At 46.0% G+C, this 22456-nt stretch overlaps 1 protein-coding gene across 2 annotated transcripts; it reads right to left on the bottom strand.

Moving 5' to 3' along the window:
• Positions 1-8957: 8957 nt before the first annotated feature.
• On the bottom strand, positions 8958-22291 carry TBR1 (T-box brain transcription factor 1). 2 transcript variants are annotated; one of them, XM_045867430.2, is made up of 7 exons: positions 21814-22289; positions 17944-19839; positions 17188-17342; positions 16704-16825; positions 15972-16130; positions 14728-14789; positions 8959-11498 (listed from the first exon to the last, which is right to left on the bottom strand). In XM_045867430.2, the coding sequence occupies exons 2-7, from the start codon at positions 18633-18635 to the stop codon at positions 10640-10642; spliced, it is 2049 nt and encodes a 682-aa protein (XP_045723386.1). In that variant the 5' UTR covers positions 18636-19839; positions 21814-22289; the 3' UTR covers positions 8959-10639. The 2 variants fall into 2 exon arrangements, with proteins under 2 accessions (XP_064442684.1, XP_045723386.1); XM_064586614.1 differs by lacking the exon at positions 15972-16130 and having other exon boundaries at positions 8958-11498; positions 21814-22291.
• Positions 22292-22456: the final 165 nt, after the last annotated feature.

Raw genomic sequence — 22456 nt, 5'->3', positions numbered from 1 at the left:
AAAGGATATAAGAGCTGCTATCCTCTTGCCCCCTTCCAGCTGTGCCTTAGGGTCAAGAAAGGGAAAGAGGCAATTCATGCAAAGAACCATACCAACAAGTATGGACCTGCTTATCCCCAAGACTAGAAGGGACCCCAATTTTAATAAATCAGTATGCTTGGAGTAGGCATGTGTGTGTGCATGAAAGAGAAAAGAATGAGGGGTACATGGCTGGCTTAGTTGGTAGAGTGTGAGACTCTTGATTTGGTGGTTTTAAGTTCGAGCCCCACATTGGGTATAGAGATTACTTAAAAATAAAACCTTCTAAAAATTTTTTTAAAAGAGAGAAGAATGTGAAATGACTAAGGACAAATAAGTTAGGTTAAATCTTAAATAAAGGGGCACCTGGGTGGCTCAGTCATTAAGCGTCTGCCTTCGGCTCAGGTCATGATCCCAGGGTCCTGGGATCGAGCCCCACATCGGGCTCCCTGCTCCGCGGGAAGCCTGCTTCTCCCTCTCCCACTCCCCCTGCTTGTGTTCCCTCTCTCGCTGTGTCTCTCTCTGTCAAATAAATAAATAAATAAATAAATAAATAAATAATCTTTAAAAAAAGTCTTAAATAAAATCTAGCAATCTCAAAGAGACAGAATTTAAAGATTTTTTTTTCTTAATGTGCAGATCATAATGGAAAGAACATTGTAAAGGACAATCTCTCAAGCCTTCCCCTCAAGCATCCTTTTTGCCATACATCCAAGTAGGTTATCAAACAAGAAACAACTCATTCTACTTTACTAATATGTATAGTCTGCCATTCTAGAAAAGAAAGATTAGAGCACAGAGATACAAGAGGAAACTGAAGACATTCTATGCTAGTCTAATTAACATCACCACTGTGAAATTGCTTCTCACTTTGAGGCACTGTCCATCAGAGAATCACGAAATAAATTTACTAGGTCATAACCAGAATGAAATTAAACATAAAAGAAAAAATATCAGAGTGTATCAAATGTGGTAAAGGTAGTATTTTGTGAAATCTTTGTGTGTGTCTGTGTGTGTCTGTGTGTGTGTGTGTTTATCACTGTGAGTCTCAGTTAAAAACTTTGAAAGCCCCTGCTCTCGAGATTTTTCTACCCTAACTCAGAACACTGGAATTCAAGGTACAGAGAAACTCAGAGGTCCACAAAAAGCAAAGTTCTTTAAAGCTGAAAAAATACCTGAAACATTTGATTTATAATTTTATTTTACAAATGACTGTATTGAAAATCAGAAATAAACTGTCTTATTTGTGTCCAGTGTTTTCTGCTATACCTTAAGAGTCAGGTTCCTTTGAGACCTATATTTTCAAAATAAATTGAATGCAGGTATCTCACATACTAAATTGCCGTGGCACCAATGACAAGCTTTCAGTCATATTATGAGAACATTTCTTTGACATGGTGGCATTTTCACCAATTTCTTCCTCAAGTGGAAATTATACCATGTGCAAATTAAGTGATAAATGTAAAAGCCCTTGATTCCAGTGCTCAGAAGTAGAGAATTATTTTCATAGATAAGAGATTGCCAAAAGGGTATTTCTTCAGGCTCCGATAGGAGGTCCTCAAAAAGCACACGGTCATGACAGGACCTAGGGCAGCACTGTGCAAGAAGTGTGACAAATTCTCCACTTGCTTTTCCTGAGTTTATGTTCTTATTCTCCCGTCGCATCATGGTGTTGTACACACACACACACACACATGCACGCACACACGCGCACACACACACACATAAATGTATATATACATTTGCTGTAGAGCAGAAAGAATTGAAAATGAAATTAAAAATCGGTGTAACTTTAATCTCAGGAACAAAGAGTTTCCTAAATAAATGGTAATGCAAGTAAAACTGCTTCTCATGATCTGTAAGGCCTGAATCTCCTAGGTTTGGAACTTTATTTTTTGAAGCTATGTAGAGAAAGGGCTGATAATGTTGTCACTAATAAAGTATAGTACATACACTTGCAAAGCCATTCAAAAAAAACCCTTCCTTCCTCATCGTGTTGGCATACACACTTCATATTGCAATCTCCTTAAGGGGTTAAATTAATTAATATTAACTAAGAAAAATTCACTCTTAAAAAATTCATTTTAGTCTTCATCATGCTAAACTTAAGGGCAAGGAGAACATGTGTTGGTATCAGAAAGTTCAAGAAAGGATAATAGAAAAATTCAGAATGTCAATTAAAATGTACCAGGCTACAAAAAATAAGAAACCATCAAATAGGTAAAGGCTACTTGGCAATGGGTGGAAGGTATATATTAAGAAAATTAGTACCAGATCTTCTTTCTCCCACCCCGTTCTTCCCTAACACATATATAGCAAGTTTTCTTAGGAGAAGTGTATGAGGACACACCCTGGGCAAAGAAATCCTATAGAAACATATAAATGCATAAATAAATAAGCCAGCAAACAGAGAGACCCATGAAAAGCTGGAAGAAGGAAGGGAAAGTGAAGGAGTTGCAGAATCAGTGATTCTGAGTCACCCCAAGGGCTAATTATGATTTTAAATAGCTAAGAGAATGAAGATTAGTCTGTAATAGGCCCTTACACTCAGTCAAGAGCACACTGACAAATGTAATAAGAAAGATTTTAATGTCTGTGCAAATGAGGAAGCTGAACTGAAAAGGATCAAAGAAAGCATTGAAAGATGGGTCCTACAGTACAAAAGAGAGCAGGGGTAAATGGAGTGAGTGCCTCACAGAGCTAAAAATGTTAGGGGTAAAGAAGAACACAGAAACACCAGTAAGAGACAAAAATGTTAATTTGTCCTTTCACAAATACAAAAAAAAGATAATAGAAAAGTGAATATTAAGAGATGAAATGATTATAAAAGTATATAGGGGGAAAAAGCATAAAATCTTGAAAAACAATATGGGAGAAGCTAAATAAGAAAGACACACTGTATCTGATGTTTGTCCTGAAAATTGTACAATTGCTTTTGGGGAAAGCATAAAAATTCTGACCTGAAATAAACAAACTGATGAATCAGGCATAGATTTTATAAAGATCAGGTTCAGTGTGGTGAGAAAAAAAAGAGGAGGTTAAAAAAAAGTTGTTGGCAAGAGAGTCAACAAGGGCAAAATGAGTGTCAGAAAGACAGCAGAGTTGGAGGAGGAAAGAACAAATTTGTTGAGGAGGAAGTCAGTATGTTTCTTTGACTTTCTCCACAGGAAAAAAGCAGAATGTGAGCATAAATTAAGAGAGTTAATCCCAAAGGTGAGTGAGCTCTAAGGATTATTTAGAATGCAGTCAATTTAAAAATATATATATAGCAAATTAAGACAGAGGTAGAAAAAAAGATTTTATTTAAACAAAATATATAGCATTCAACGGTAAGTAAGCTGGAAGGAGTATGTCCCCATCATAGCCTTTCAAAGAGAAGTGCTGAGTAGTAAACATTGCTATTGTTTGGTAAAATTATAAATTTTTAATTAAAAAAGACATCAGGTTATAAAAGTGCTAACTACCTTTGAAACATTTTTAATTGGCAATAATGGTTTGGCCTTTAGTATATTTCCACTTGAGCAAGCCATTCAAAATAGAAATCACTATGATAACTGAAAAGTTCTCATAAAATGTCATTGTTGATTGCAGATGGCCTGAACTGAATCTACATAACATGTATGCATATTTTATTAACTGAAGTTCAAGGAGGTTAAAGTTTAAAAATAGAAATGTGATAGCTTAACATTGTAAATGCAAAGATGAAACTATCAAGAAAGTTATAATCCCACGAAGTAGTCTATAATTTCACTGTACTACAAAAGGGGAGAGATGACTTTGCTATTTCATGTTTTAGATACAATCAAAGAAACTATCTCCTAAGGCAGAGGGAGAAAAACGCCTCTGGGACTAAACAGAATAACCTTTCGGTAATAGAAGATAGCAAATGTTCGAATGTTCACGGGTAGGCATATCACTATTCAAAGAGGACGTTTCAAACACACACACAATTTAAGCACACGTATCTGAAATGGTCGTGCCTTCCATCAACTTTCACAAGCAGCCTTCCTTGTGCCCACAAATGGCAGCCCAGCAGGCAGTGACATCAGACCCAGAAATGATGTGGCCTGTATAGTATGCAGGGAAGTGCAATGCTCTACTTGTTTGCAATGGTTTTATTTTTCGACTAGTTTTTATCACACTTGGCATGAACAAGGGAACATGTGCTTTGCTAAATTTGAACTTTTAAGATGAAACTGAATTAACTGAGAACCAAAAAATTGCTTCTGAATTATCCTAAGATTGAAAAATGCCTTCCCTTTCATACTAGGAATGACAAAATAAAAGACAAATACATCTTGGAAGTTGAAATGTGAGCTAGGAAGATCCTGTGGTTTGAGAACAACATTGTTGACTTTTTCTTTTTTAGGAACCTGAAATAAGATTGTCATGAAAAGGCTTTTTCCCATACACTACACTTGCTAACATGAAGATATGTACTAAACTGAAACCTAAATAAATCTAGTATAAGCACTAAACCTAATATAAGCAAGATTTGTTTTGTTATATTTTTCAACCAGGAAGTTTAATTAATTTGTCATTCCTTAAAACTTAGTACGATCATATATATATATGATAAACATATGTACTACTGATATATACGAAATCAATATAATCCTTGCCCCAAAACTGAATCTTACATTCTTTTTTTTTCTTGCTAGTATTGAAACAAAATAACCGTGTGGGCTAAAATGACCAGAGGCATATCCAGAGAGATTCCCTCCCCTCCTAAATTTCCTCTTCCTCCTCATAAAAGATATGCCAAGATACCCAAGTATAAAATGCTTTGTATATAAAATGAGTGCCATCATGCAGATATTTTTAAAGAGTTGAAATCCAAAATAATTTTAATATAAAATTCAAGTTATAAATCACAGGATATGTTTTAAGGAATCTAGTGATAAGTAATAGGTCAAACAACCTGAAAGAACCAGCTTGTGGTACAAGCTTCATTGCATTAATAATGTCACAGTTAGTATGTTTATTAAATTAAATATTACCAGCAAGGGTCTTCTAAATGCCACGTTCCTAACACTAGATTACATATTTATTTCAGAGTTAGCATAGTAAGAGGGGGAGCTATCACTAGAAGGTCTATTAAGCCATGTTTTTTTTTTTTTCATTGCTTTAATGGAACTATTCAAATCAAATTTTTCACGCCATGCCTTGAACACCGCTGCAAACCATACTGTGGGTGTAAAATACATGCAAGGCAGATATAATCAGCTCAGATGAGACCAGTGACTTGTACACCATCAAGTTTACTTTATTGTGAAAGCAGTGGGGTTTTCTTTCAAGTGAATATATTGTTAAATATGTTGCAACCTAACTTACAAGCTGAAGACAGGAACCAGGAAGGCCCACAAATCTCAAGGCAACTGAATTAAACCAAGTATAATGCCATGCCTGAAATCTTGCCTAGTCTGCCTTATCTTGTTCTGGCAAAAGAAAATCTGATGGTCCAAATGTAAATCTTGCACTCAGACTGTAACTTCAATAAATCATATAGACTCAACTTGCTTGAAAAGTCTCACCTGACCTTCTAAAAACCTGATTTTACTGGTATTACACTAAAAATTTATTCTTTCCAATATTAAAATTAGCCAAGTAACTGCCCACATACCAGAGTAAATTAAATATTTTTTAAATCGAGTGCTTATCACTGGTCTTTAAAGGTGCTGACTTCTGTGGCCACTGGCTTGCTAAGTCTGTGGACCATGTGACTCAGTCTCTGGGTTGTACGTTCGAGCCGCACGATGGATACAGAGACTACTTAAAAATAAAATCTTAAAAAAATAAATAAATAAAAGAAGCTGACTTCTTCCTAAGTTTGTCTAAATAATAGTTGCTTTTCCTATGGGGAATCTAGATTAGTTTGTTTTCACACAGGTTCTTAAGTTCTACTTTTTTCCTATCCCCACGGGTAAAAAGCCTACATGATAAAATAACTAATATACACACAAAAAAGGTACTGCACCTGAGTTCAGGTCATTTTATAAAATCACTTACGAACACAAACACGTTGCCCAAATATTGCTATAGAGAGTTTTTTAAGTTCTGCAGGAATATAAATGGTCTCTATGCAACGAGGCTTTTGTTCCCAGCCTGCACCCTCAAGAGAAAGTAGAACATCCTTGAAAGCTTCAATGCTATAAAGATAAATACTTAACGTCACCAAAATGATGGGTCAAAGAGTCTTAGCAGTAGGATTTATAAGAAAATATAACTGCAGGAGGCAAGAGGGTGCAGAAAGTTCTCTAAATACCCTAAGTTACTACATTTAAAGAGCTCGGGTGATGTCTGCCAGCCCTAAAGAGACAGAAACAACCTGGCTTTGGAAGCAAACTCATCACTAAGCTTCTGCGAGGCCTAAAGGGGCCGTCATGTCCTAAACCCTAGCGGGTCGCCTGGCGCGGGGCTCGCGAGGAGCTACAGGCTGGAAAGGGCGCCCTCGGGCACAGCCAAGGTCGCGGCCCGGCTGCATCGGGCTCCGAGGACGCAGAAGGAGTCTCCTGGACTCCGGGCCTGCAGCTGGGCCCGGGCTGCCAGTCTAGACCAGCGCCCCGAATCCCTGTCTGGACTGGGCCAGGACAGCCAGAGCACAGCCGACGGCCCACCGGCCACGCAGGGGAGCCTCGGCGCAGGCTCCACGTCGGGGAGCGGGCCTCCCGCACGGCCTCACTCGCGGCGGAGCTCCCGCAGGCGCCCGCGCCCCGCGCGCCCGGGCCGGAGGGCGCCCGGCCCGACGGCGCTAGGCCCAGGCCCAGAGCAGCCTCGCCCGCCGGGGCCGCACGGACCTGCCGCCCGCCGCCGCAGCGCGCTCGGGCTCCGCCTCCCGTCTACACTGACCCACGGCGTCTGCCTCGAAGGTTCGGAACCGAGGGCACAGCACTTCCGGCTGGGGCAGCGCCGGCCGGCGGCGGCGCTCAGCCCCGAGCGGGCGGTTGCAAGGGAGCTAAGATGGCGCGGAATGCGAGTGGCGGGAAGGCGTGAGCCAGGATGCCGCGCTCGCCGCACGCTCGCCTTTTTTCTCCCCGTCTCTTCTAGAAAAGACACTGCTGAAAACACACTTTCGGAAAACTGAGGGTATCTGCAGGCTGCGGGGAGGATGCCGTCCCCGCCTGACCCCTGCCCTCACGGAGAACAAGCGGCAAATCGAAATCCAACCCGGGACGCGAACTTTGGTTCCCACGGGCCCTCCCAAATCCAAACTCTGATTTCCTTGGAACAGCAGCAGCTCCTCAGACACAGCGACAGTGTCACTTCACGAGACACCCAAGACATCGAAAGCGAGCAGAAATGATCATGCTTGAAAGGGACAGGAAAGCACACTGCCTCCGAGAGGAGCGCGGAGCTGCAGATTTACCTCACGCTGACTCAGTCCACACAGCAGATGGTGGAGATGGTGGCAGAGCCGCAAGGGAAACGACCTCCCCAATTTTTTAAAGTACTTCCTAATAGCAGCTAAAGTGCGTCTTTCGGTACAAGGCACTACGTTCCTGTGAAATCTATCCTCGGCTTCTGAGAGCTTCGTTTCCGCCACCTGACAGCAGCTCGTTCGCTCGCCGAGCCTGTGGCCCGAGGGCGGCCCTCCCCCCCCCGCGCCCTCGGGCCTCGGCGCCCCCCGCTCCCTCGGCACCGCACGTGCGCCTCCTCCCCGGCCGCACTGGGCGGCCCGCTCGCAGGAGCGCAGAACGCAGTGGGGGCATTACAAGAAAGCACTGCTCAACTTCTCTGGCTACACAGGCACCGTGTTTTGTACTTTCCGTCCCCTCGTTCGGGTCTTAGGTGTGGGAAGGGTGAAAGAAACACAAAGGAAAATCAGCCATCGCCTTTCTGTGTGGCAGACAAAACTCCGCGGAACGCCGTCTAGTGGCGAAATTGTCCAGGGACAACAAACCGGTTTTGTTTCCCCCGCCTCCCCGCCGCCCCCCGAATTTTCCTTTTAACTGGAACTTGGAAGCCTCTTTGCATCTCTCAATTGCAAAGGGGTTTCGGGACAATCTCTACGTGGTGGTACATTTAGTCCCATAACCTGAAACTGACCCGGACTAAGCAAGAATGTTGAACCATTTTCCACCTCTTTCCTGGATCTCCTTTCTCTGGAGACAAAAGTACAAAAAATCTCTTCTCCACGAGATAAAGTCAGAGCTCTGCGGACTCCTCGACTAAGACGCAGCGAACCTACCCCACCCCCACCCCCCAAGCTGGGATATCCACGTTTCTGCATTTGTTCTCAAGGGATGGGAATCGGGCCTGGGCAGGACTGGTACAGGAATTCCACTGTAGAAGAGATGGAGTAGTACCCCCCAGATACCTCCCAAAGCAAGTTTTAAGCTCAATGCTTAAATACCGACCATTCCGAGTTTGTTCTATGAGTCCTTACCCCACTCCGACCCTGCCCAACCCCCCTGAAACATCCCGCTCGAGAAATACAGGCCATTCTGTGTTTGCAGTTACAGATTCGCCACACATCTCCAAGGCCTCGTATTTAAAGACCGGGATTTTCGACATCTGCCTAAAGCGGTGGTCAACAGCCTATTCTGACACGCATTTCAATTACATCCTACTCTTGCCCAAAGCCTCCCGCCTGTGAAATTTAAAGAAATTCTTAAGTCCTTATTTAAGACCCTCCTTTTCCTGCTTGCATTATTTCCGACTTCAGAGAAAATCAGATAGCTAGCTACGATGAGGAAGTGCCTACATCTTCCTGGGGGGGAAAAAAAGTGCAACAAAGTTGAACTTGACTCATAGGGAACTAAGTTACTTGTAAATAAGAAGGAAAAAGTAATTACTGGTAGTGCTATAAAACAAATTTAAGTGGGAAATGGGACATGATTCCCATTACACAGACTGCCCCATATTCAAGTGGGGACGGGCTATTCTTCCTTAACCCTTAAAAGTAATCACCTATAATAAAATATTTTCAAACTGTAAACTGCTTTCAAACACCATAGCGTTTTACCAGATTTATTTACTTGTTATACACAGACGATACAAACGAGCAAAAAACAAAACGTTTCTCAATGGAGTGTGTACTTGTATAAATTATTCAGTTCACAGACAAAACGAAACAAATATAAAAATCACAACATTAGATTTACAGAAGAGCCAAAATATACACACGTTTAGACCCTGAATTCCTATTAGGAAAAATCCCCCCATGGACTGGAATCTAGATTGAATATTGTGTATGATGCATATTTCACATTAATTTTAAAATACAAAAAAAAAAGTATAGGTTTGCTACACAACATTAGAAATCCTACTAATCTATTTCCAGGGGGATTAATGCTCCTTATCAAATATAACAAGACTTAGAGGGGGGAAAAAACCAGTCTTACTTGCATTAATGCTAGTGTTTTCCCAAGGAAGTCAAATTTCAGCTGTTTCTAGATGGCAGGGAAATCATTTTCAAAACTAAAATGCAGTAAAATATACAACTCACACAATTTATCTTCACTAGACTACACTATAGTTACCAACAATTCAGTCATCTATATCATTAGTAGAATATTCATTACAAAGATTTACAGCATATAAAGGTGGAGGGGGGACTGAAAAGATATTCAGAAACAGTTTGTCAGCATATTTGGCACCTGCACAGACCAGTAATGGATTTGGCACTTTGGGGAAAAACAAATAAGGCAAAATAATATTGCTGATGTAGAGCTATTCTATTGGGGGGGGGGTGTTGGGGTGGGACATACAACTCCAGTTAACTTTTCTTTGCAGGCATCATGCCACTTAATGGACTTGCCTATGAACAGACACCTATCCTTTACAGGTGTTTGGTCGGATTCTCCTTAGCTATTTGTGTGCATTAGGGCACAGAGTAATTATTTCATGCAACGGATTGAAGAGAAGTGAGAAACCCATCATTATCTATCAAGTATTTCACGTTTCCAGAGCCTCTTAGAATATTGTTAATTATCTCACAAGGCAATTTTTTAAAGTGGAGGGGGGGTGGAGAAAATGGCAAAGAAAGGAAAAGAATGGAAAGGTTAAGCGTGAACTGGTTTTGTGCCTTGACGATGAAAATAAAAACTAGCCATTCGGTACAATAAATTAACACTATATACAGTCATTTCACAGGCTTTGTTCCACTAAAATTATTAACATCCCTACCATCCATCCATCCATCCACTCGGGGATAAGAAAGGACGCGCTGGGTGGGTCCAGGTTCTAGAGTCAACATCCTACGGTTTAATGGGGAGGCCGAGACTTGGAGGGTCGGAATCGCTGCTGCCTGACAGGACTGCCCAGGTCTCCTAAAGGTGAAGAGTTTCATTACAAGAAAGAGAAGGAGAGGGTGAGAAAAAGACGAGAGGGAGGAGGCTTGTTAGGAGTGTAACTTCACAGAAGGAGAGTAAGGAGGAAAACCAAAAGGTTTACAGCAAAGTTGAAGGTCGGTGTGCTAACTGCAGAAACTGCTGTGCAAAAAAAGGTTAAAATCGCACTCGGAGACCTGCGCTTATTCGTTGCAGACGGTATTCGAGGGCCAAATAACAGGAGGGGGTGCGCGAGGTGGGCCGTGGGGAGGAAGAGCTGGGGCGAGCTGCGAGGGGCTGGCTGGGGGGCCGGGCGGCGGCGGGGCGCGGGCCGCGCGGGCAGGGCCGGCCTAGCTGTGCGAGTAGAAGCCGTAGTAGCCGCCTATGTCCTTGGCGCAGTTCTTCTCGCAGTCCCGCTGGGCCAGCACCTCGCTCTTGAGCGGCGACGAGCTCTCGGACACCGGCGTGTCGGCGGGCGAGATCCGCCTCCGCTTGGCCTGCTCGTAAATCCCCGAGTCGCTCGAGTCGATGGACTTGATGGAGGAGGGTGTCTCGATCCAGCTGGAGTCGGACAGGTCCTTGGGCTTGGCGTCCTCGGCGGCGCCGGGCGGCAGCGGCGAGCGCTCGGCGGCCAGGCCCTCGGCCTCCTCGCCCAAATAGGGGTTGGCGCCCGCCATGCGCGCGGCGGCCGCGGCGCTGTTGGGCCAGCAGGGCAGCACCGAGCCCGACTTGGCGCCGCAGTACTGCGGGGGGCTGCGCGCGCCCCAGCCCGACGGGTCGGCGTAGTAGCCGAGCGGGCGGCCGGTGCAGCCCGCCGCCTGCAGCGGCAGCGCCTTCACGCCCGCCGCCGCGTAGGAGAGCAGCGTGGCCGCGTTGCCCGCGAAGTCCGTGGCTGTGTCGTAGGCCGAGGCGGCGAAGTCCAGCCGGTTGTTGGCCGGTGTCACGAACCAGCGCTGCGGCGACGGCGCGCCCGGGTCCTCGGCCTGCTGCGGCGACAGCAGCCCGTTGGTGTGGGGCACGCTGCGGTCCGTGCCCGGCCCGGGGCCCGCGCCCGCACCCGGGTGGAAGCGGGCCTTGGCGTAGTTGCTCACGAACTGGTCCTGCAGGAAAGAGCCGGCCATAGCGTAACGGGCCCCGGGCACGATCTGCGAGCGCGGGGAATCGTTGGGCGAGGGGGTCAGGCGGTCCATGTCGCAGCCAGTGTAGATCCTGCGAGGGAAGGAGAGAGAGAGAGAACCGAGGGGTGGCAGAGAGGTCCCCTCGGGAGGCAAAGGGAAGGCCACCTCCACTTTTCGCCCACCCCCACACTCTCCGTCTGTAACTTGCGGTCCAGGGCGGAGACGGACAAAAGGTCACGGACTTGCGTCCTCCCAAGATAAAATAAATCGTGAAATTGTAAAGAGGTCGGTTTGTCGTTCAGGGACCTAGGCAAAACACAGATCAAGAGGAAGGCTTCCCTGTCCCCTCGCTCGCTCTCGCCAACTGTACAGGGGATCAGAGAGCGGAGCGCAGCAGGGATTCTCATCCCACTTCTCCAAGGTCTGCAGAAACATTAGGGCAGATTTGCCCAGGGACTAAGGTGTTACTTGCCCAGTGGGCCTTTTCTGTGCAGTGAGAGTTTCTGAGCAAAATTTCTAAACAAGATACCCATTTCTTCACTCTTTGAAGAACACTTTCTTCCATCTGATACACACGCAGGCTATCCAGGTAGTAATCAAAAAAGACTGGCCTTCCCCAGGCTTCTAAGACTTGAGCACTGCTGCTGGAAGCCTCCACAGTACTTACTGTCCATTGTTTCCCCCGTGTGATCCTTTAACCCCCACCTCTACCAATAATAAGAATTACTACTTGGAAACAAAGTCATCAATCAATAAAATTCTTTTACAAAGAAGAGGGGTTTTTGTTTTGTTTTGTTTTGTTTTTGTAAAGTAAGCTCCATGCCCAACGCGGGGCTTGAACTGACCACCGGAGATCGAGTGGACCCCAAGATCAAGAGTCGCATGCTCTGACTGAGCCAGCCAGATGCTCCAAGAAAAAGGGTTCTCTACTCTTTTTCCAAGCTTTTGAACCGTTACTGGTAAATAATAATAATAATAAAATAAAAATTTTAAAAATTAAAAAAAAAAAAACAAAAAGCAAAACAAAAAAAACACCAGAAACTACCTTTGGGGCAAACTCTTATAGTGATTATCAACCTCCTCCAAGCTGACCCTTATACAACTTGACTATGTGCCAGGCACTGTTGTCTAGGACTGTACAGATAGTAATTCAGTTAACCATCACAACAATCCTCCCAGTTATGTAGCATTATTATCCCACCTTACAGATGAGAAAACTGAGGCAAGGGGAAGTTAAATAACTTGCCCACAGACGGCAATTGTGTTACTGGGAATCACCTTAGGTGAAATAATGATTAACTCGAGGCCCTGGGCCTAGAAAATCCCATTAGAATTGAGAGAGAACCAGAGATTGGATCAAGATTGGTAGAAGTGTTTTCTTCTACACATAGACACATGCCTCCCTTTTTATTTAGCTCACACATAAATGTTTTAATCTTTAATCAACACAGTGTTTTGAGAGAGAGCCTCAGTCTTGTCAGACCTTAATCCTTTGGGGAGGAGATTCCCTGGGGAATGGCCAAGCAACCTTCTAGTCCCCCTGAACTCTTATTGCTCACCCTGTTTCTCCAAAAGTGAGCCATGCCCAAAATATCAACATAAAAGGGGATAGGGTGGGTGGCATAAGCCATTTTGCTCTCCCCTGTCCCCTAATAACTAAGGTCTCCATTTGTATAGATAAAGAAGCTTTTATGGAAAATATACAGTTTAAGAATCAAAAAGAAGTGGCTTTTCCTACAGGAGTCAGCCAGAGGAGGTCAGGTGAGGGTGATGCTGCTGCCCAGGTCCATTCTGCTTACCACACAAAATCTCCCTCCTGAAATTTAATTCCAGTTTCAAATAAGTAGAGGGAGGCAGGAAGGGAACATAACCAGCAAGGTGCAAATATCTTCTCTGTTTGCCACCACAATAGTTTAAAAAGAAAAAAGCAGCCTGCAAAAGATACAGTTTAGATGCCCATCCAGGTCCCAACCCACTTGGGATTACCGAATTGATTTGTGCAAAATAAAATGCTTTGGAACAGATGTTCGCAACAGAATTAAAAGCTCAAAACCTACAAGACCCCCTAGTACAGAGACCAGTCTCTCTGGTCTCCTGGGCCACACACTTTCCACAGTGCCGGGTCCACATTTTTAGATTGTGAGGACTAGAAAAGCTGAGTTTTTATTCTGGGGTATCATCTTGATGAGCCTTGCTTCCTCAAAACTACTTTTAAGGGAGGCACATGACAGTTATGGGCAGAAATATCAATGACTCTCTTTTCAATTTGTTATAAAAAATATCAGGAGGAAACTTTGTTATCTACCTGGAGATGGAATAGAAGAAGCAGCCACTTGTCTACTTCTCCATAAAATTAATCTATTTCTGGTCAAAGACAACTTCAACTTTGTAGCTCTATCCCAGGCACTTAATGCAAGCCATAAAATTAAAATTTATGTAGTCTTCCTTTTTATGGTCAGAATAAAGGGGGGGGGGGAATCCCGACAATCCAGATTTAGATTTTGCTATATAACACTATCTGAACTCTTGGGCACTATATCTGAACTCTGAGCAAGAATGCTAGAACAAGCCCAGAAAGCACTAAGTTTATATCTCTTGTTGCCCCCAGAGAACATCATTTTGATAGAAAAGACACGGAGGTAAGTAAGGGAGGCCCGGAGAAAAGGGTACCAACACATTTAATTAAAACACGCCTAGATGCAAAAGATAAAAGGAAATATTTTTCTTTTGAAGCTTATAAATAATACACAGCAACAACACCTGGGTCCTTCCCAAAGCCCGAAATAACTGTAACAGTGGCTCTGCTCATGACCTTGCCTACGGTGGGTGCACATTTTTTTTCAGTCCATAGTAAACTTGCACAGGAAAAGCTATTACACAAAACTTGGAAATGGGTAAATAAAAGTCACATATGCCAAGGAGAATGTAACAACTGCCAGAGCCACATGCACTTTCCGGCAGAATCGGGCGGTTTCAGACACAGACAATCTGAGCTGAGCATCTGCAGCACCACATACAGCTCCCACACCCAGGAACCAGGGCAGCTTCCCCAGCCAGCCCACCCCAGAGGCCCGCCAACAACTTTGTAATTCATAAGAAAGATAAAAATAAGTGAAGGAAATCTTTGACCAAAACCACAAAAGCACCAAGCCAGAAAGTCACCAGAAAGAAGGGGAGCCCATAAAAGGGCAAGGGAAAACCTTGGAAACAGCCTTGTCTTCACACACTCGAGCTTCCAAAAGCCTTGTACACAACAATCCACCTTTGACCTAAAGCCCAATTCCACAACTATTTGAGAAGGAAGGTGCAAAATTACTTACGTGTCATAATTATCCCGAAATCCTTTTGCAAAGGGGTTGTGATCTATTTTCAATTGTGTAATCTAGAAAAGACAAAAAAAAAAAAAAAAAAGATTAATACGGTCTCACCTTCTTTGTAGGTGGATTAGGTGTTTACAAATATGACACCACTTTTTACAGGGGCCTATGGCCCACAATTTCATTAAGTAGCAAGGTTTCCCTACCTGAAAAATTTGAGGGAATGAATAGAAAGGGAAAAAAAGAGAAAGTATTATGAAAGTTATGAGAAACATGTTTAAATTAATGATGCCTAACCCTAAAGGATTGCTTTCAATTAGCTCTCCCACGTGTTCTAAGTCAGTTAAAATGCACATTTTAAAAATGCTTGTTACAAAAAGGCAGAAATCTTTAAGGGGCACTTGAATTCATCACCAAATGTTGCCTATTTTAAGTGTTTCACCAAATTTTTAAAAGTTGGTCACTTCTGATTCACAGCCTCAAGAACCCATAACTGCATCTTAAAATCAGCTTTAATTTAAAATAAATGCATATTTTCATTTCTGATTCTTTCATTTAAGTTTTTTTTTTTTAAAAAATCCACCGTCACTCCTAGTAGTCAAATCAACAGAAGTAAAATAAGTTTTGGCGAACTTGCAAATGCTGAAGAGGTTCAAGTGCTAAAAAAAACTCGCTCCACAGCTTCCGGTAATTTGATTTATTGTACTTTTTAGATATGTGAATGTGTCTGTTCTTTTGATCACCCAAAAAGTGATGTTTGTTTATTTCAGCCATCAGTTCTGAGACTTTAATTAATTAATTAATTAATTAATTTTTAGATAATGCCAAAGCTTGCCAATAATAAAATGCAGGGGGAAATCTGCTTGTTTTCTAAATGGAAGAAGGACTCAAAAAAAAAAAAAAAGAGAGAGAGAGAGAGAGCGAAAGAGAGGAGAGGGAGAAAGCAGATTTAAATCTGTTCTAGTTTGAGAACTAAATTAAAATTCCCAAAAGAAAAGGCCCTAGAAATCCTGGGCCCCTCAACGGTGGCCCGTGTGACCCGCGATGGAGACGAATAGGAAGCCTTTCCCCACCGGCAAGGTATTCAGGCAAGGTGCCCAGCAGGCCCCTAGCCCTCCGCCCTTTGGGCGCAGCAGAGCCAGCTGTTGCTGATGTTAGTGCCCGAGCCGGGGATGGCGGGGACTGCGGGCAGGTGCCGGGAGAAGCCGGAGCCGCCCGCCGCGCGCCCAGCCCCCAGGCCTCCTTACATCGGTGTTCTGGTAGGCGGTGACGGCGATGAACTGTGTCTCGGGGAAAGTGAATGTCTGCACGCGGCCAGGCTGGCTGGTGTCCTCCGTGCCGTCCTCGTTCACTTCCACCACATGCAGGCGGGGCTGGTACTTGTGCAAGGATTGTAAAACCACCATCTGTCCGGCGGAGAGAAAGGGGAGCGCGGGGCGGCGCGTTAGCGCGGTCGATGCGCGCTGGGCTGGGGCCGCGGGCCGTGCAGGGGCTGGCTGGAGCCCGCCGCCCCGGCTAACTGACCGTGGGACTCGCCGGGCAGGTGACTGGCTAGCGGGGGCAAGACCAGCCCTGGTTCCTCCGGGAGCAAGGATCACCGGAGCACCGGAGGAAAACCGAACCCGACTGCCTGGTCGTCAGGGCCTCCCGATCCGCCTAGCCCTCCTTTTAGGAGGAACAAAGATTTTTACAACCCCAGATCCTGTGGGTTTCCTTTTCGAAATCAATCAATCAAGTATTTGTACAGTACTTGGGAAGGTCGGGCACTCGGGAATTGGGCGGGGGGCAAGAACAACTTTATAGGAGGGTGGAAATAGAATTTTTAAAAAGTCTTTTTAATGTAGCAAAGAAACATATGTCCAGTTTCTCATGCTGATTTAAACTAACGGACTGGATGTTAGCGAGGGACGTACGTGTGTGTGAGAGAGAGAGAGAAGGGAGAGGGTGGGGTGGGGGGAAGGAGCGCTTGAGCCACTGACCTGCCCATTGTTGTTTGAAGCTCCTTTGTTGTTTGTAAGTTTTAATTTTCCAAAAGAGATTTCTTGGCGCATCCAGTGAGCCCCCGTGTTGGGGGAATCCGGATGCATATAGACCCGATTTCCTAGAGAAAGAAATACGTTGTTTACATATGCCCCGGGCACTGCCCAGTCCCAACTCCTCACCGCGTAGGACACACACACACACACACACACACACACACACACACCTTATTCCACAGTGAGGCCCATTAGCTGGGGGTTTTTTAGGCCTCGCTTTCTTCCTATTAACTGGAGATGATTAAAATAGCTTTTGCATAATCCTCCCCCTTCTCGCTGCTCAGTCTGTCCCCCTATCCCCCTCGTTTCCTTTTAGAAGTCATTGGCCGATCGTTTTAAAAGTCTCTCGAGCCAGTCCACAAAGGCTTTAATTAATCATTCTCACCTAAATAAGTGTCAGGAAAATGTGTTAATTGGAAGGACTTGCCTTGCACATTGGTGTCCGCTTTGCCGCAAGGAACCCATTTGCCTCCTTGAAACCTCCAGTGATTGGGATCCGCCAAAATCACATCCACAAAAATATTGTAATGAGCCGTGGGATCGAGACCAGAAATGTTAAAACTTAAAAAAGGAAACATGCGCCTATTTAAATTAAAGGGGGGGGGGGGGAGAGAGAGAAAACAAGAGAAAAAAAAAAACACATAAATGTTAAAGATTAAATGCAAGAAGCGCGGCGCCAGATAGCAAAGCAAAACTTGTTCTTCCAGCGTCGATGAGCGAATGTTTGCTGGGTTAGAGAAGGGGTGGTGGGGGAGGAAAAGAAGTGAAGCTGAAGTCGGGGAGACCGGCGGGTGAGCTGTGGAGTGGGGAGTCGGCAGGTGTCACTGCCCAGGTGGAGAGTGAGGTTGGCGACCTGCACCTCCACCTGCCCTTGGTTCCGGGCTTTGATGCGTCCCTACAATTTCCCAGCCGCAGGCGGGGACTCTCCCTCTCTTTCGCCTTTCTCCGGCCCCTGACTGGTTCTCTGACCACCTTTCTAGAGCGGGAACACCCTTACCAACATCACCGCGGCGGTTATACCTTCCACTTTCCCCTTTTTCCAAAACCAGCCAACTCCAGGGCGCACCAGAGCGCCTTCCACTCCGCTCCCGACCCCAAACATCGCTACCGGGGTTAGTCACAACCCAGCGCTCTTGCCCCCGGGCCGTGCCTGGAGCAGCGACTGCCAAGAATGTAGCATTACCTTCCCTGTTTGGTGATGATCATCTCCGTTTGGTGGCGGTGAAATTTCAGCCAGAGGGGCCTGTTGCACAGGTACACCTGCGCTTTGCCGGGTACCAGTCCGGGCTGCGTGGAAGAGAACTGGTAGAACGGGGCTCCTTGGTAGGAGTGGCTGTACTGCTGTGGGTAGGGGTAGCCGGCCGCGGGGTAGCCCTGCGGTGAGGAGTTGGACAGGAGGCTGTTGTAGGCTCCGTTGGTGATGACCGGGTGGTGGGCCATGTAGCGGCTGGGACTGCCGATGGAGAAGGCGGGGTGCGCCGGTCCGTGCTGGCCGGGGTACGGGAACATGGCACTGGGAGCAGTGGCCGCAGACTGTGGCTGGCTGGACTGAGAGAGGAGGTAGCGATCTGCAGCAGAGCCATCGAAACTGTGACGAAGCTCAGAGACCCCGTCCAAGACAGGAGAGAGTTTACTTCTCTGGACGTCCCCTGGTGAGTCCTTGGAGTCAGGAAAATTGTCTGTATCTGACTGATTCGTCATCCCCCTGGTAATTTTTTTCAAAGGTGAACTTCTCTCCAGGTTGTCAGTGGTCGAGATAATGGGATGATCGTGCAAGACAAGCTCAGATCCGCCTGAATGTGGGTAGCTGCTGCTCACATTGAGAAATTTCTTGGAGAGCATGATAGAAGGAGAAAGGCAGTGCTCCAGCTGCATAGCTCTAGAACCTGAACACTCGCCCTCCCGTCCCTGGTTTTTAAAGTCCTATTTATCATAAACTAGAAATCCACAGACCCCCTCACTAGACAGAAAGCACTTCAACCAGCAAATGCTTCTCAAAGGTTTGATTTACTTTTTTTTTTTCCCTGGGAGAAGAGATTGGCCAATTGACACTATGCAGCAATCAGAAAAGGCTCACTTTTGATCTTGCTGCTTCTGCAGCCGATGAAACGGCTCCTGCCATTGGTTAACTGCTGACAGTAATTTAATTAGATAGACATTAATTAGGATAATCACCTGGCTCCTGGTCGCGACGATCATGGCAAATTGAAGGGGATGATTTTATTGTTGGCTTGGGGGGTGGGGAATGTGTGTTGGCTTTACGTGAGCACTGTTGTGTCACCTTTAAGCTTTGTGACCACTGCTTTAGGAAGATTCAAAGATGTGCAATTTACTAAACATTTCCCTACCTTCCCCCCACCTCCCTCCTCTCCAGCCGAGGGGCGGAGGAGGGAATTCGATGATGCTAGGAGACTTTTCGGATCTGAATGAGCCAAATATTCAGTTGAATGTAACGATTTCAAGTGCAAAGTATACAAAGCGCGAGCCGGTGGCCTCTTCTCGCCCTGTAAAAGTTCCAGAGTCTGTCTTTTCCAGTTAATACAGAAGCACATAACACCTGAGCCAGTCCTTTGTGAGCAGGTCCTGCGTGTCCTCGGCGAACCGCCTCCCCCCCCCCCACCACGCACACCTTTTTAACTACATACATAAATAAATAAATCACTGCTGCTGAGAGCCACAGCGATGAAAGTGAGCGGGAGGGGGGAGAAGTGGGGGCGAAAAGCTGCAACTCACCCACCCATCCACCCACCTCGGGAAGGTTCGGTTTCTTGCTTGAGCACAGAAACAGTGACAATCCATGATCACCTTTTTAAGTTTTGAAATAATCATAAGCTGTCGGGCTGAAGTGCTTTAATGTATTTGCAGTGATGTTTACGAGGTCTTTACTAAATATTTTATCAGCGAGCTTGGTTGCAGATTATCTGAAGAGCGTCTAACTGGGGGCAGGCGCCATGCATGCCGCGCGTCCCACTGCACTTCCTTCTCTCTGAGGTACTGGCTTGGCGACAAGGTTCAAAAGCCTCGCCAGGAAAAGAAAGGGCCGAGTCCTCGTGCAAATGGGTTCGCTGGAAGCGCTGATCTGGGGAGACAGAGTGGAAGTGGTGTCAACGCAGTGATCGATACCGAAGACGTGTGTGTGTGTGTGTGTGTGTGCAACGTTTATATAATCTGGAGGGGAGGGGAAAAAAAAAACCATGCCAGTAAGTTTAAAATGAGGAAGAATCAACGGAGGAATAGAGAAAATAACCAATTTAAAAGGATGTTGGCACAAATAAATAGCACGAGGCCCAAAGCGATCCTGAGATGTCGGAAGAAATCTCCCAGTCCTGGCTCTAGAGAGGAACCCAGCCCTGCGCCTGGACCAGAGGGCCGAGAGCACAGAGGCTTTATCCGCCCCAAGTTGCTTCCGGCGGCGGCACCCGCCAATCTGCCCTCCTGCGGCTTTCCCCGGGACGCCGAGGCGCGCGGGAAGGAGGAGGAGGAGCGCGGCGGGAGCTCAGTTGGGCCCCGCAGGCTGGCCGACAGGCGGGCGGGCTCCGCGCCGAGCACGGCTAGCGCTGGCAGCCGAGCGGCCCTCCCCGCGCCCGGCCATCCGCCCGGCTCTGGTCCATTGTCTAACGTCCCCGAGCGGCCTGAGCGTAGGCTGCCCAGCTCCTCGGCGGTCCCGAGAGGCAGCCGCCGCCCGGGAGGCTCAGGGAGCGTGGAGAGAGCCGCGCTGGCGCAGGCGCCGGGGGCACACACTCTTCCAGTGGCAGAGGCACGGCCCGGGAACCTCCGCCCGGTGCCGCCGAAGCCTTCGAGAGGGCGCGTCAGCCCTCCTCGGGCCTCGGCACCTCCCTGACAGAGAGCGGCGCTGGGGACACTGGGTGGGTCCTGGACTTGGGCAGAGAGGGGTTAACCAGACTCGACTTCCGCCTAGGCGGACGCCTTTTTAAAGAGCGCTGCCTCCGTGGACCGAACGGTCAGCGCGGAGCCCAGCCTGAGTCCCCGAGGCGGGCTGGGCGCCTTGGCCGCAGAGGGCACCAGCTGTGCCTCCAGCAGGGCGCCGCGAGCCAGGCCCAGCGCGGACGGCCCTGGGCTGGACAAGTGGGTGACCAGATGTCCGACTGAAGCCGAGACAGTTTTCGGAGAGAAAAATACAGCCAGACCCATTTTTTCCTTCCGGAAGCAAAGCTCAGCTCCTGGCCATGAAGCTTCATCAACAAGCAGGGCCTTGGCTGTTGAGGCTTCGAGGTGCGGGGGAGGGGACAGTAGCTATGACACTACTTGACACTTGGTATTTCTGCCCTTTACCTTCCACCACCATTTCTCCTGAGAGGTTTTTGCCCAATTTTGGCTAGTCTTGCTTTCTCCTTTCTTCGATCATTAACTTCTTTGTCTCTGAGGGCCTCTCTGTCCCCTGCTTCCAAGGTTACCCTCCGCCCCTTTCTCAGTGGGCCAAGAGCCTTAAGTAGGCAGCCAAAAAGGCAAGACTGCACCTGGGCTCTTGAGGCTTTCTCATTCGTGGCATCCTGAATTAACTTTTTAAAGAATGAAGAATGCAAAAATGAAATGTTAAAGTATAGAAAAGGAATAGAGTGAAACTTCCTCAGTTTTTAAGGAATTGGAATAGGAGATAAATGTGCATTCTGACTTTAGATTATCAGTACTAAATTCAGTGATTCCTCATTACAGGCTATATCTTGAACTTACATATGCTCAAAAGGGAAAACTCACTTTCCTCAAGATCAGCACACCTGCTCTTGGGCCATACTTGTGTGCAGCAGGGATTCTCAGACTTTAAAGTGCATATGAGCCATGCCAGGATTCTTGATTCAGGTCTGAAGTGGGGGCCTGGATTCTCTATATATAAAGAGCTCCCAGAAGAGCCAGGTGCTCCTGGTCCAGGCAGATCACACTGTATAGTGAGGCTGGAGCTTCCAATGGCCCCATGTTAGTCAAAGAGGAAAGTAGGGACATGTCTATACTAGAGGCAAGCAGGAGTTTGGGTTCTTGTGCTGCTTTAACGCTGCATAAAAGATGGGTAAAGATGCCCACATAAGCACATACACACCTTACTGAGCTTGTGATTAAATAAGTCATTTCAATGCCTAACTGGACCTGAGCCACCAGGCTGCTGCTAAAATAGCTGTACATTCCAGGACAAAAGTGTTCATTGAGACTCAGAGCATCCTAATTTTGATCCATTCCAAATCTCGAAAGAAAATGCAGGTTTTTGCTAGGAGGAATCCTGGTAAGGTTTTGAAATTGGGAGTGTTTCCAACATGAACCAAGTAGGAGAAAGTGGTACTGGTTTTGGGGAGTCCACGATGATGAGGTGATCAAATAAGAGCAAAAGGCAGGCATTGTGTAAGCCTTCTCAGGAGATGTTTTCAGGAGACTAAAATGAAAAACAAAAAAAAGTATTTCAAATGGAATGTTGAGAATAGCCTCTGGATTATTGAGGCCTGCTTCTAAGGACACACTGTATGAAAAAAATCTTGACTAGCTCTAATGATTATCTGTGAAATAAATCATAGAACCTTATTTATGTAAAAGGAAAGATCATGTATTCAAAAAGTCTGCACACAAGATTAAATTAGGCAAAAGGAAAACTTCTGCTAACTTCCACTTATATTTTAATTGTAAATGGTTAGCTGTTGTAATCTCAACAATTAAATTAATACATAATACATGTCCTACATAAAACATACTAT

The sequence above is a fragment of the Mirounga angustirostris genome, unplaced genomic scaffold (assembly GCF_029215605.1).
Source record: "Mirounga angustirostris isolate CCGP_5_RB_7025 unplaced genomic scaffold, mMirAng1.0.hap1 SCAF_3, whole genome shotgun sequence".
Classification (NCBI taxonomy): Eukaryota; Metazoa; Chordata; class Mammalia; order Carnivora; family Phocidae; genus Mirounga; species Mirounga angustirostris.
The sequence above is the reverse complement of the archived record's forward strand: the minus strand, read 5'-3'. Positions and strand labels throughout refer to the sequence as shown.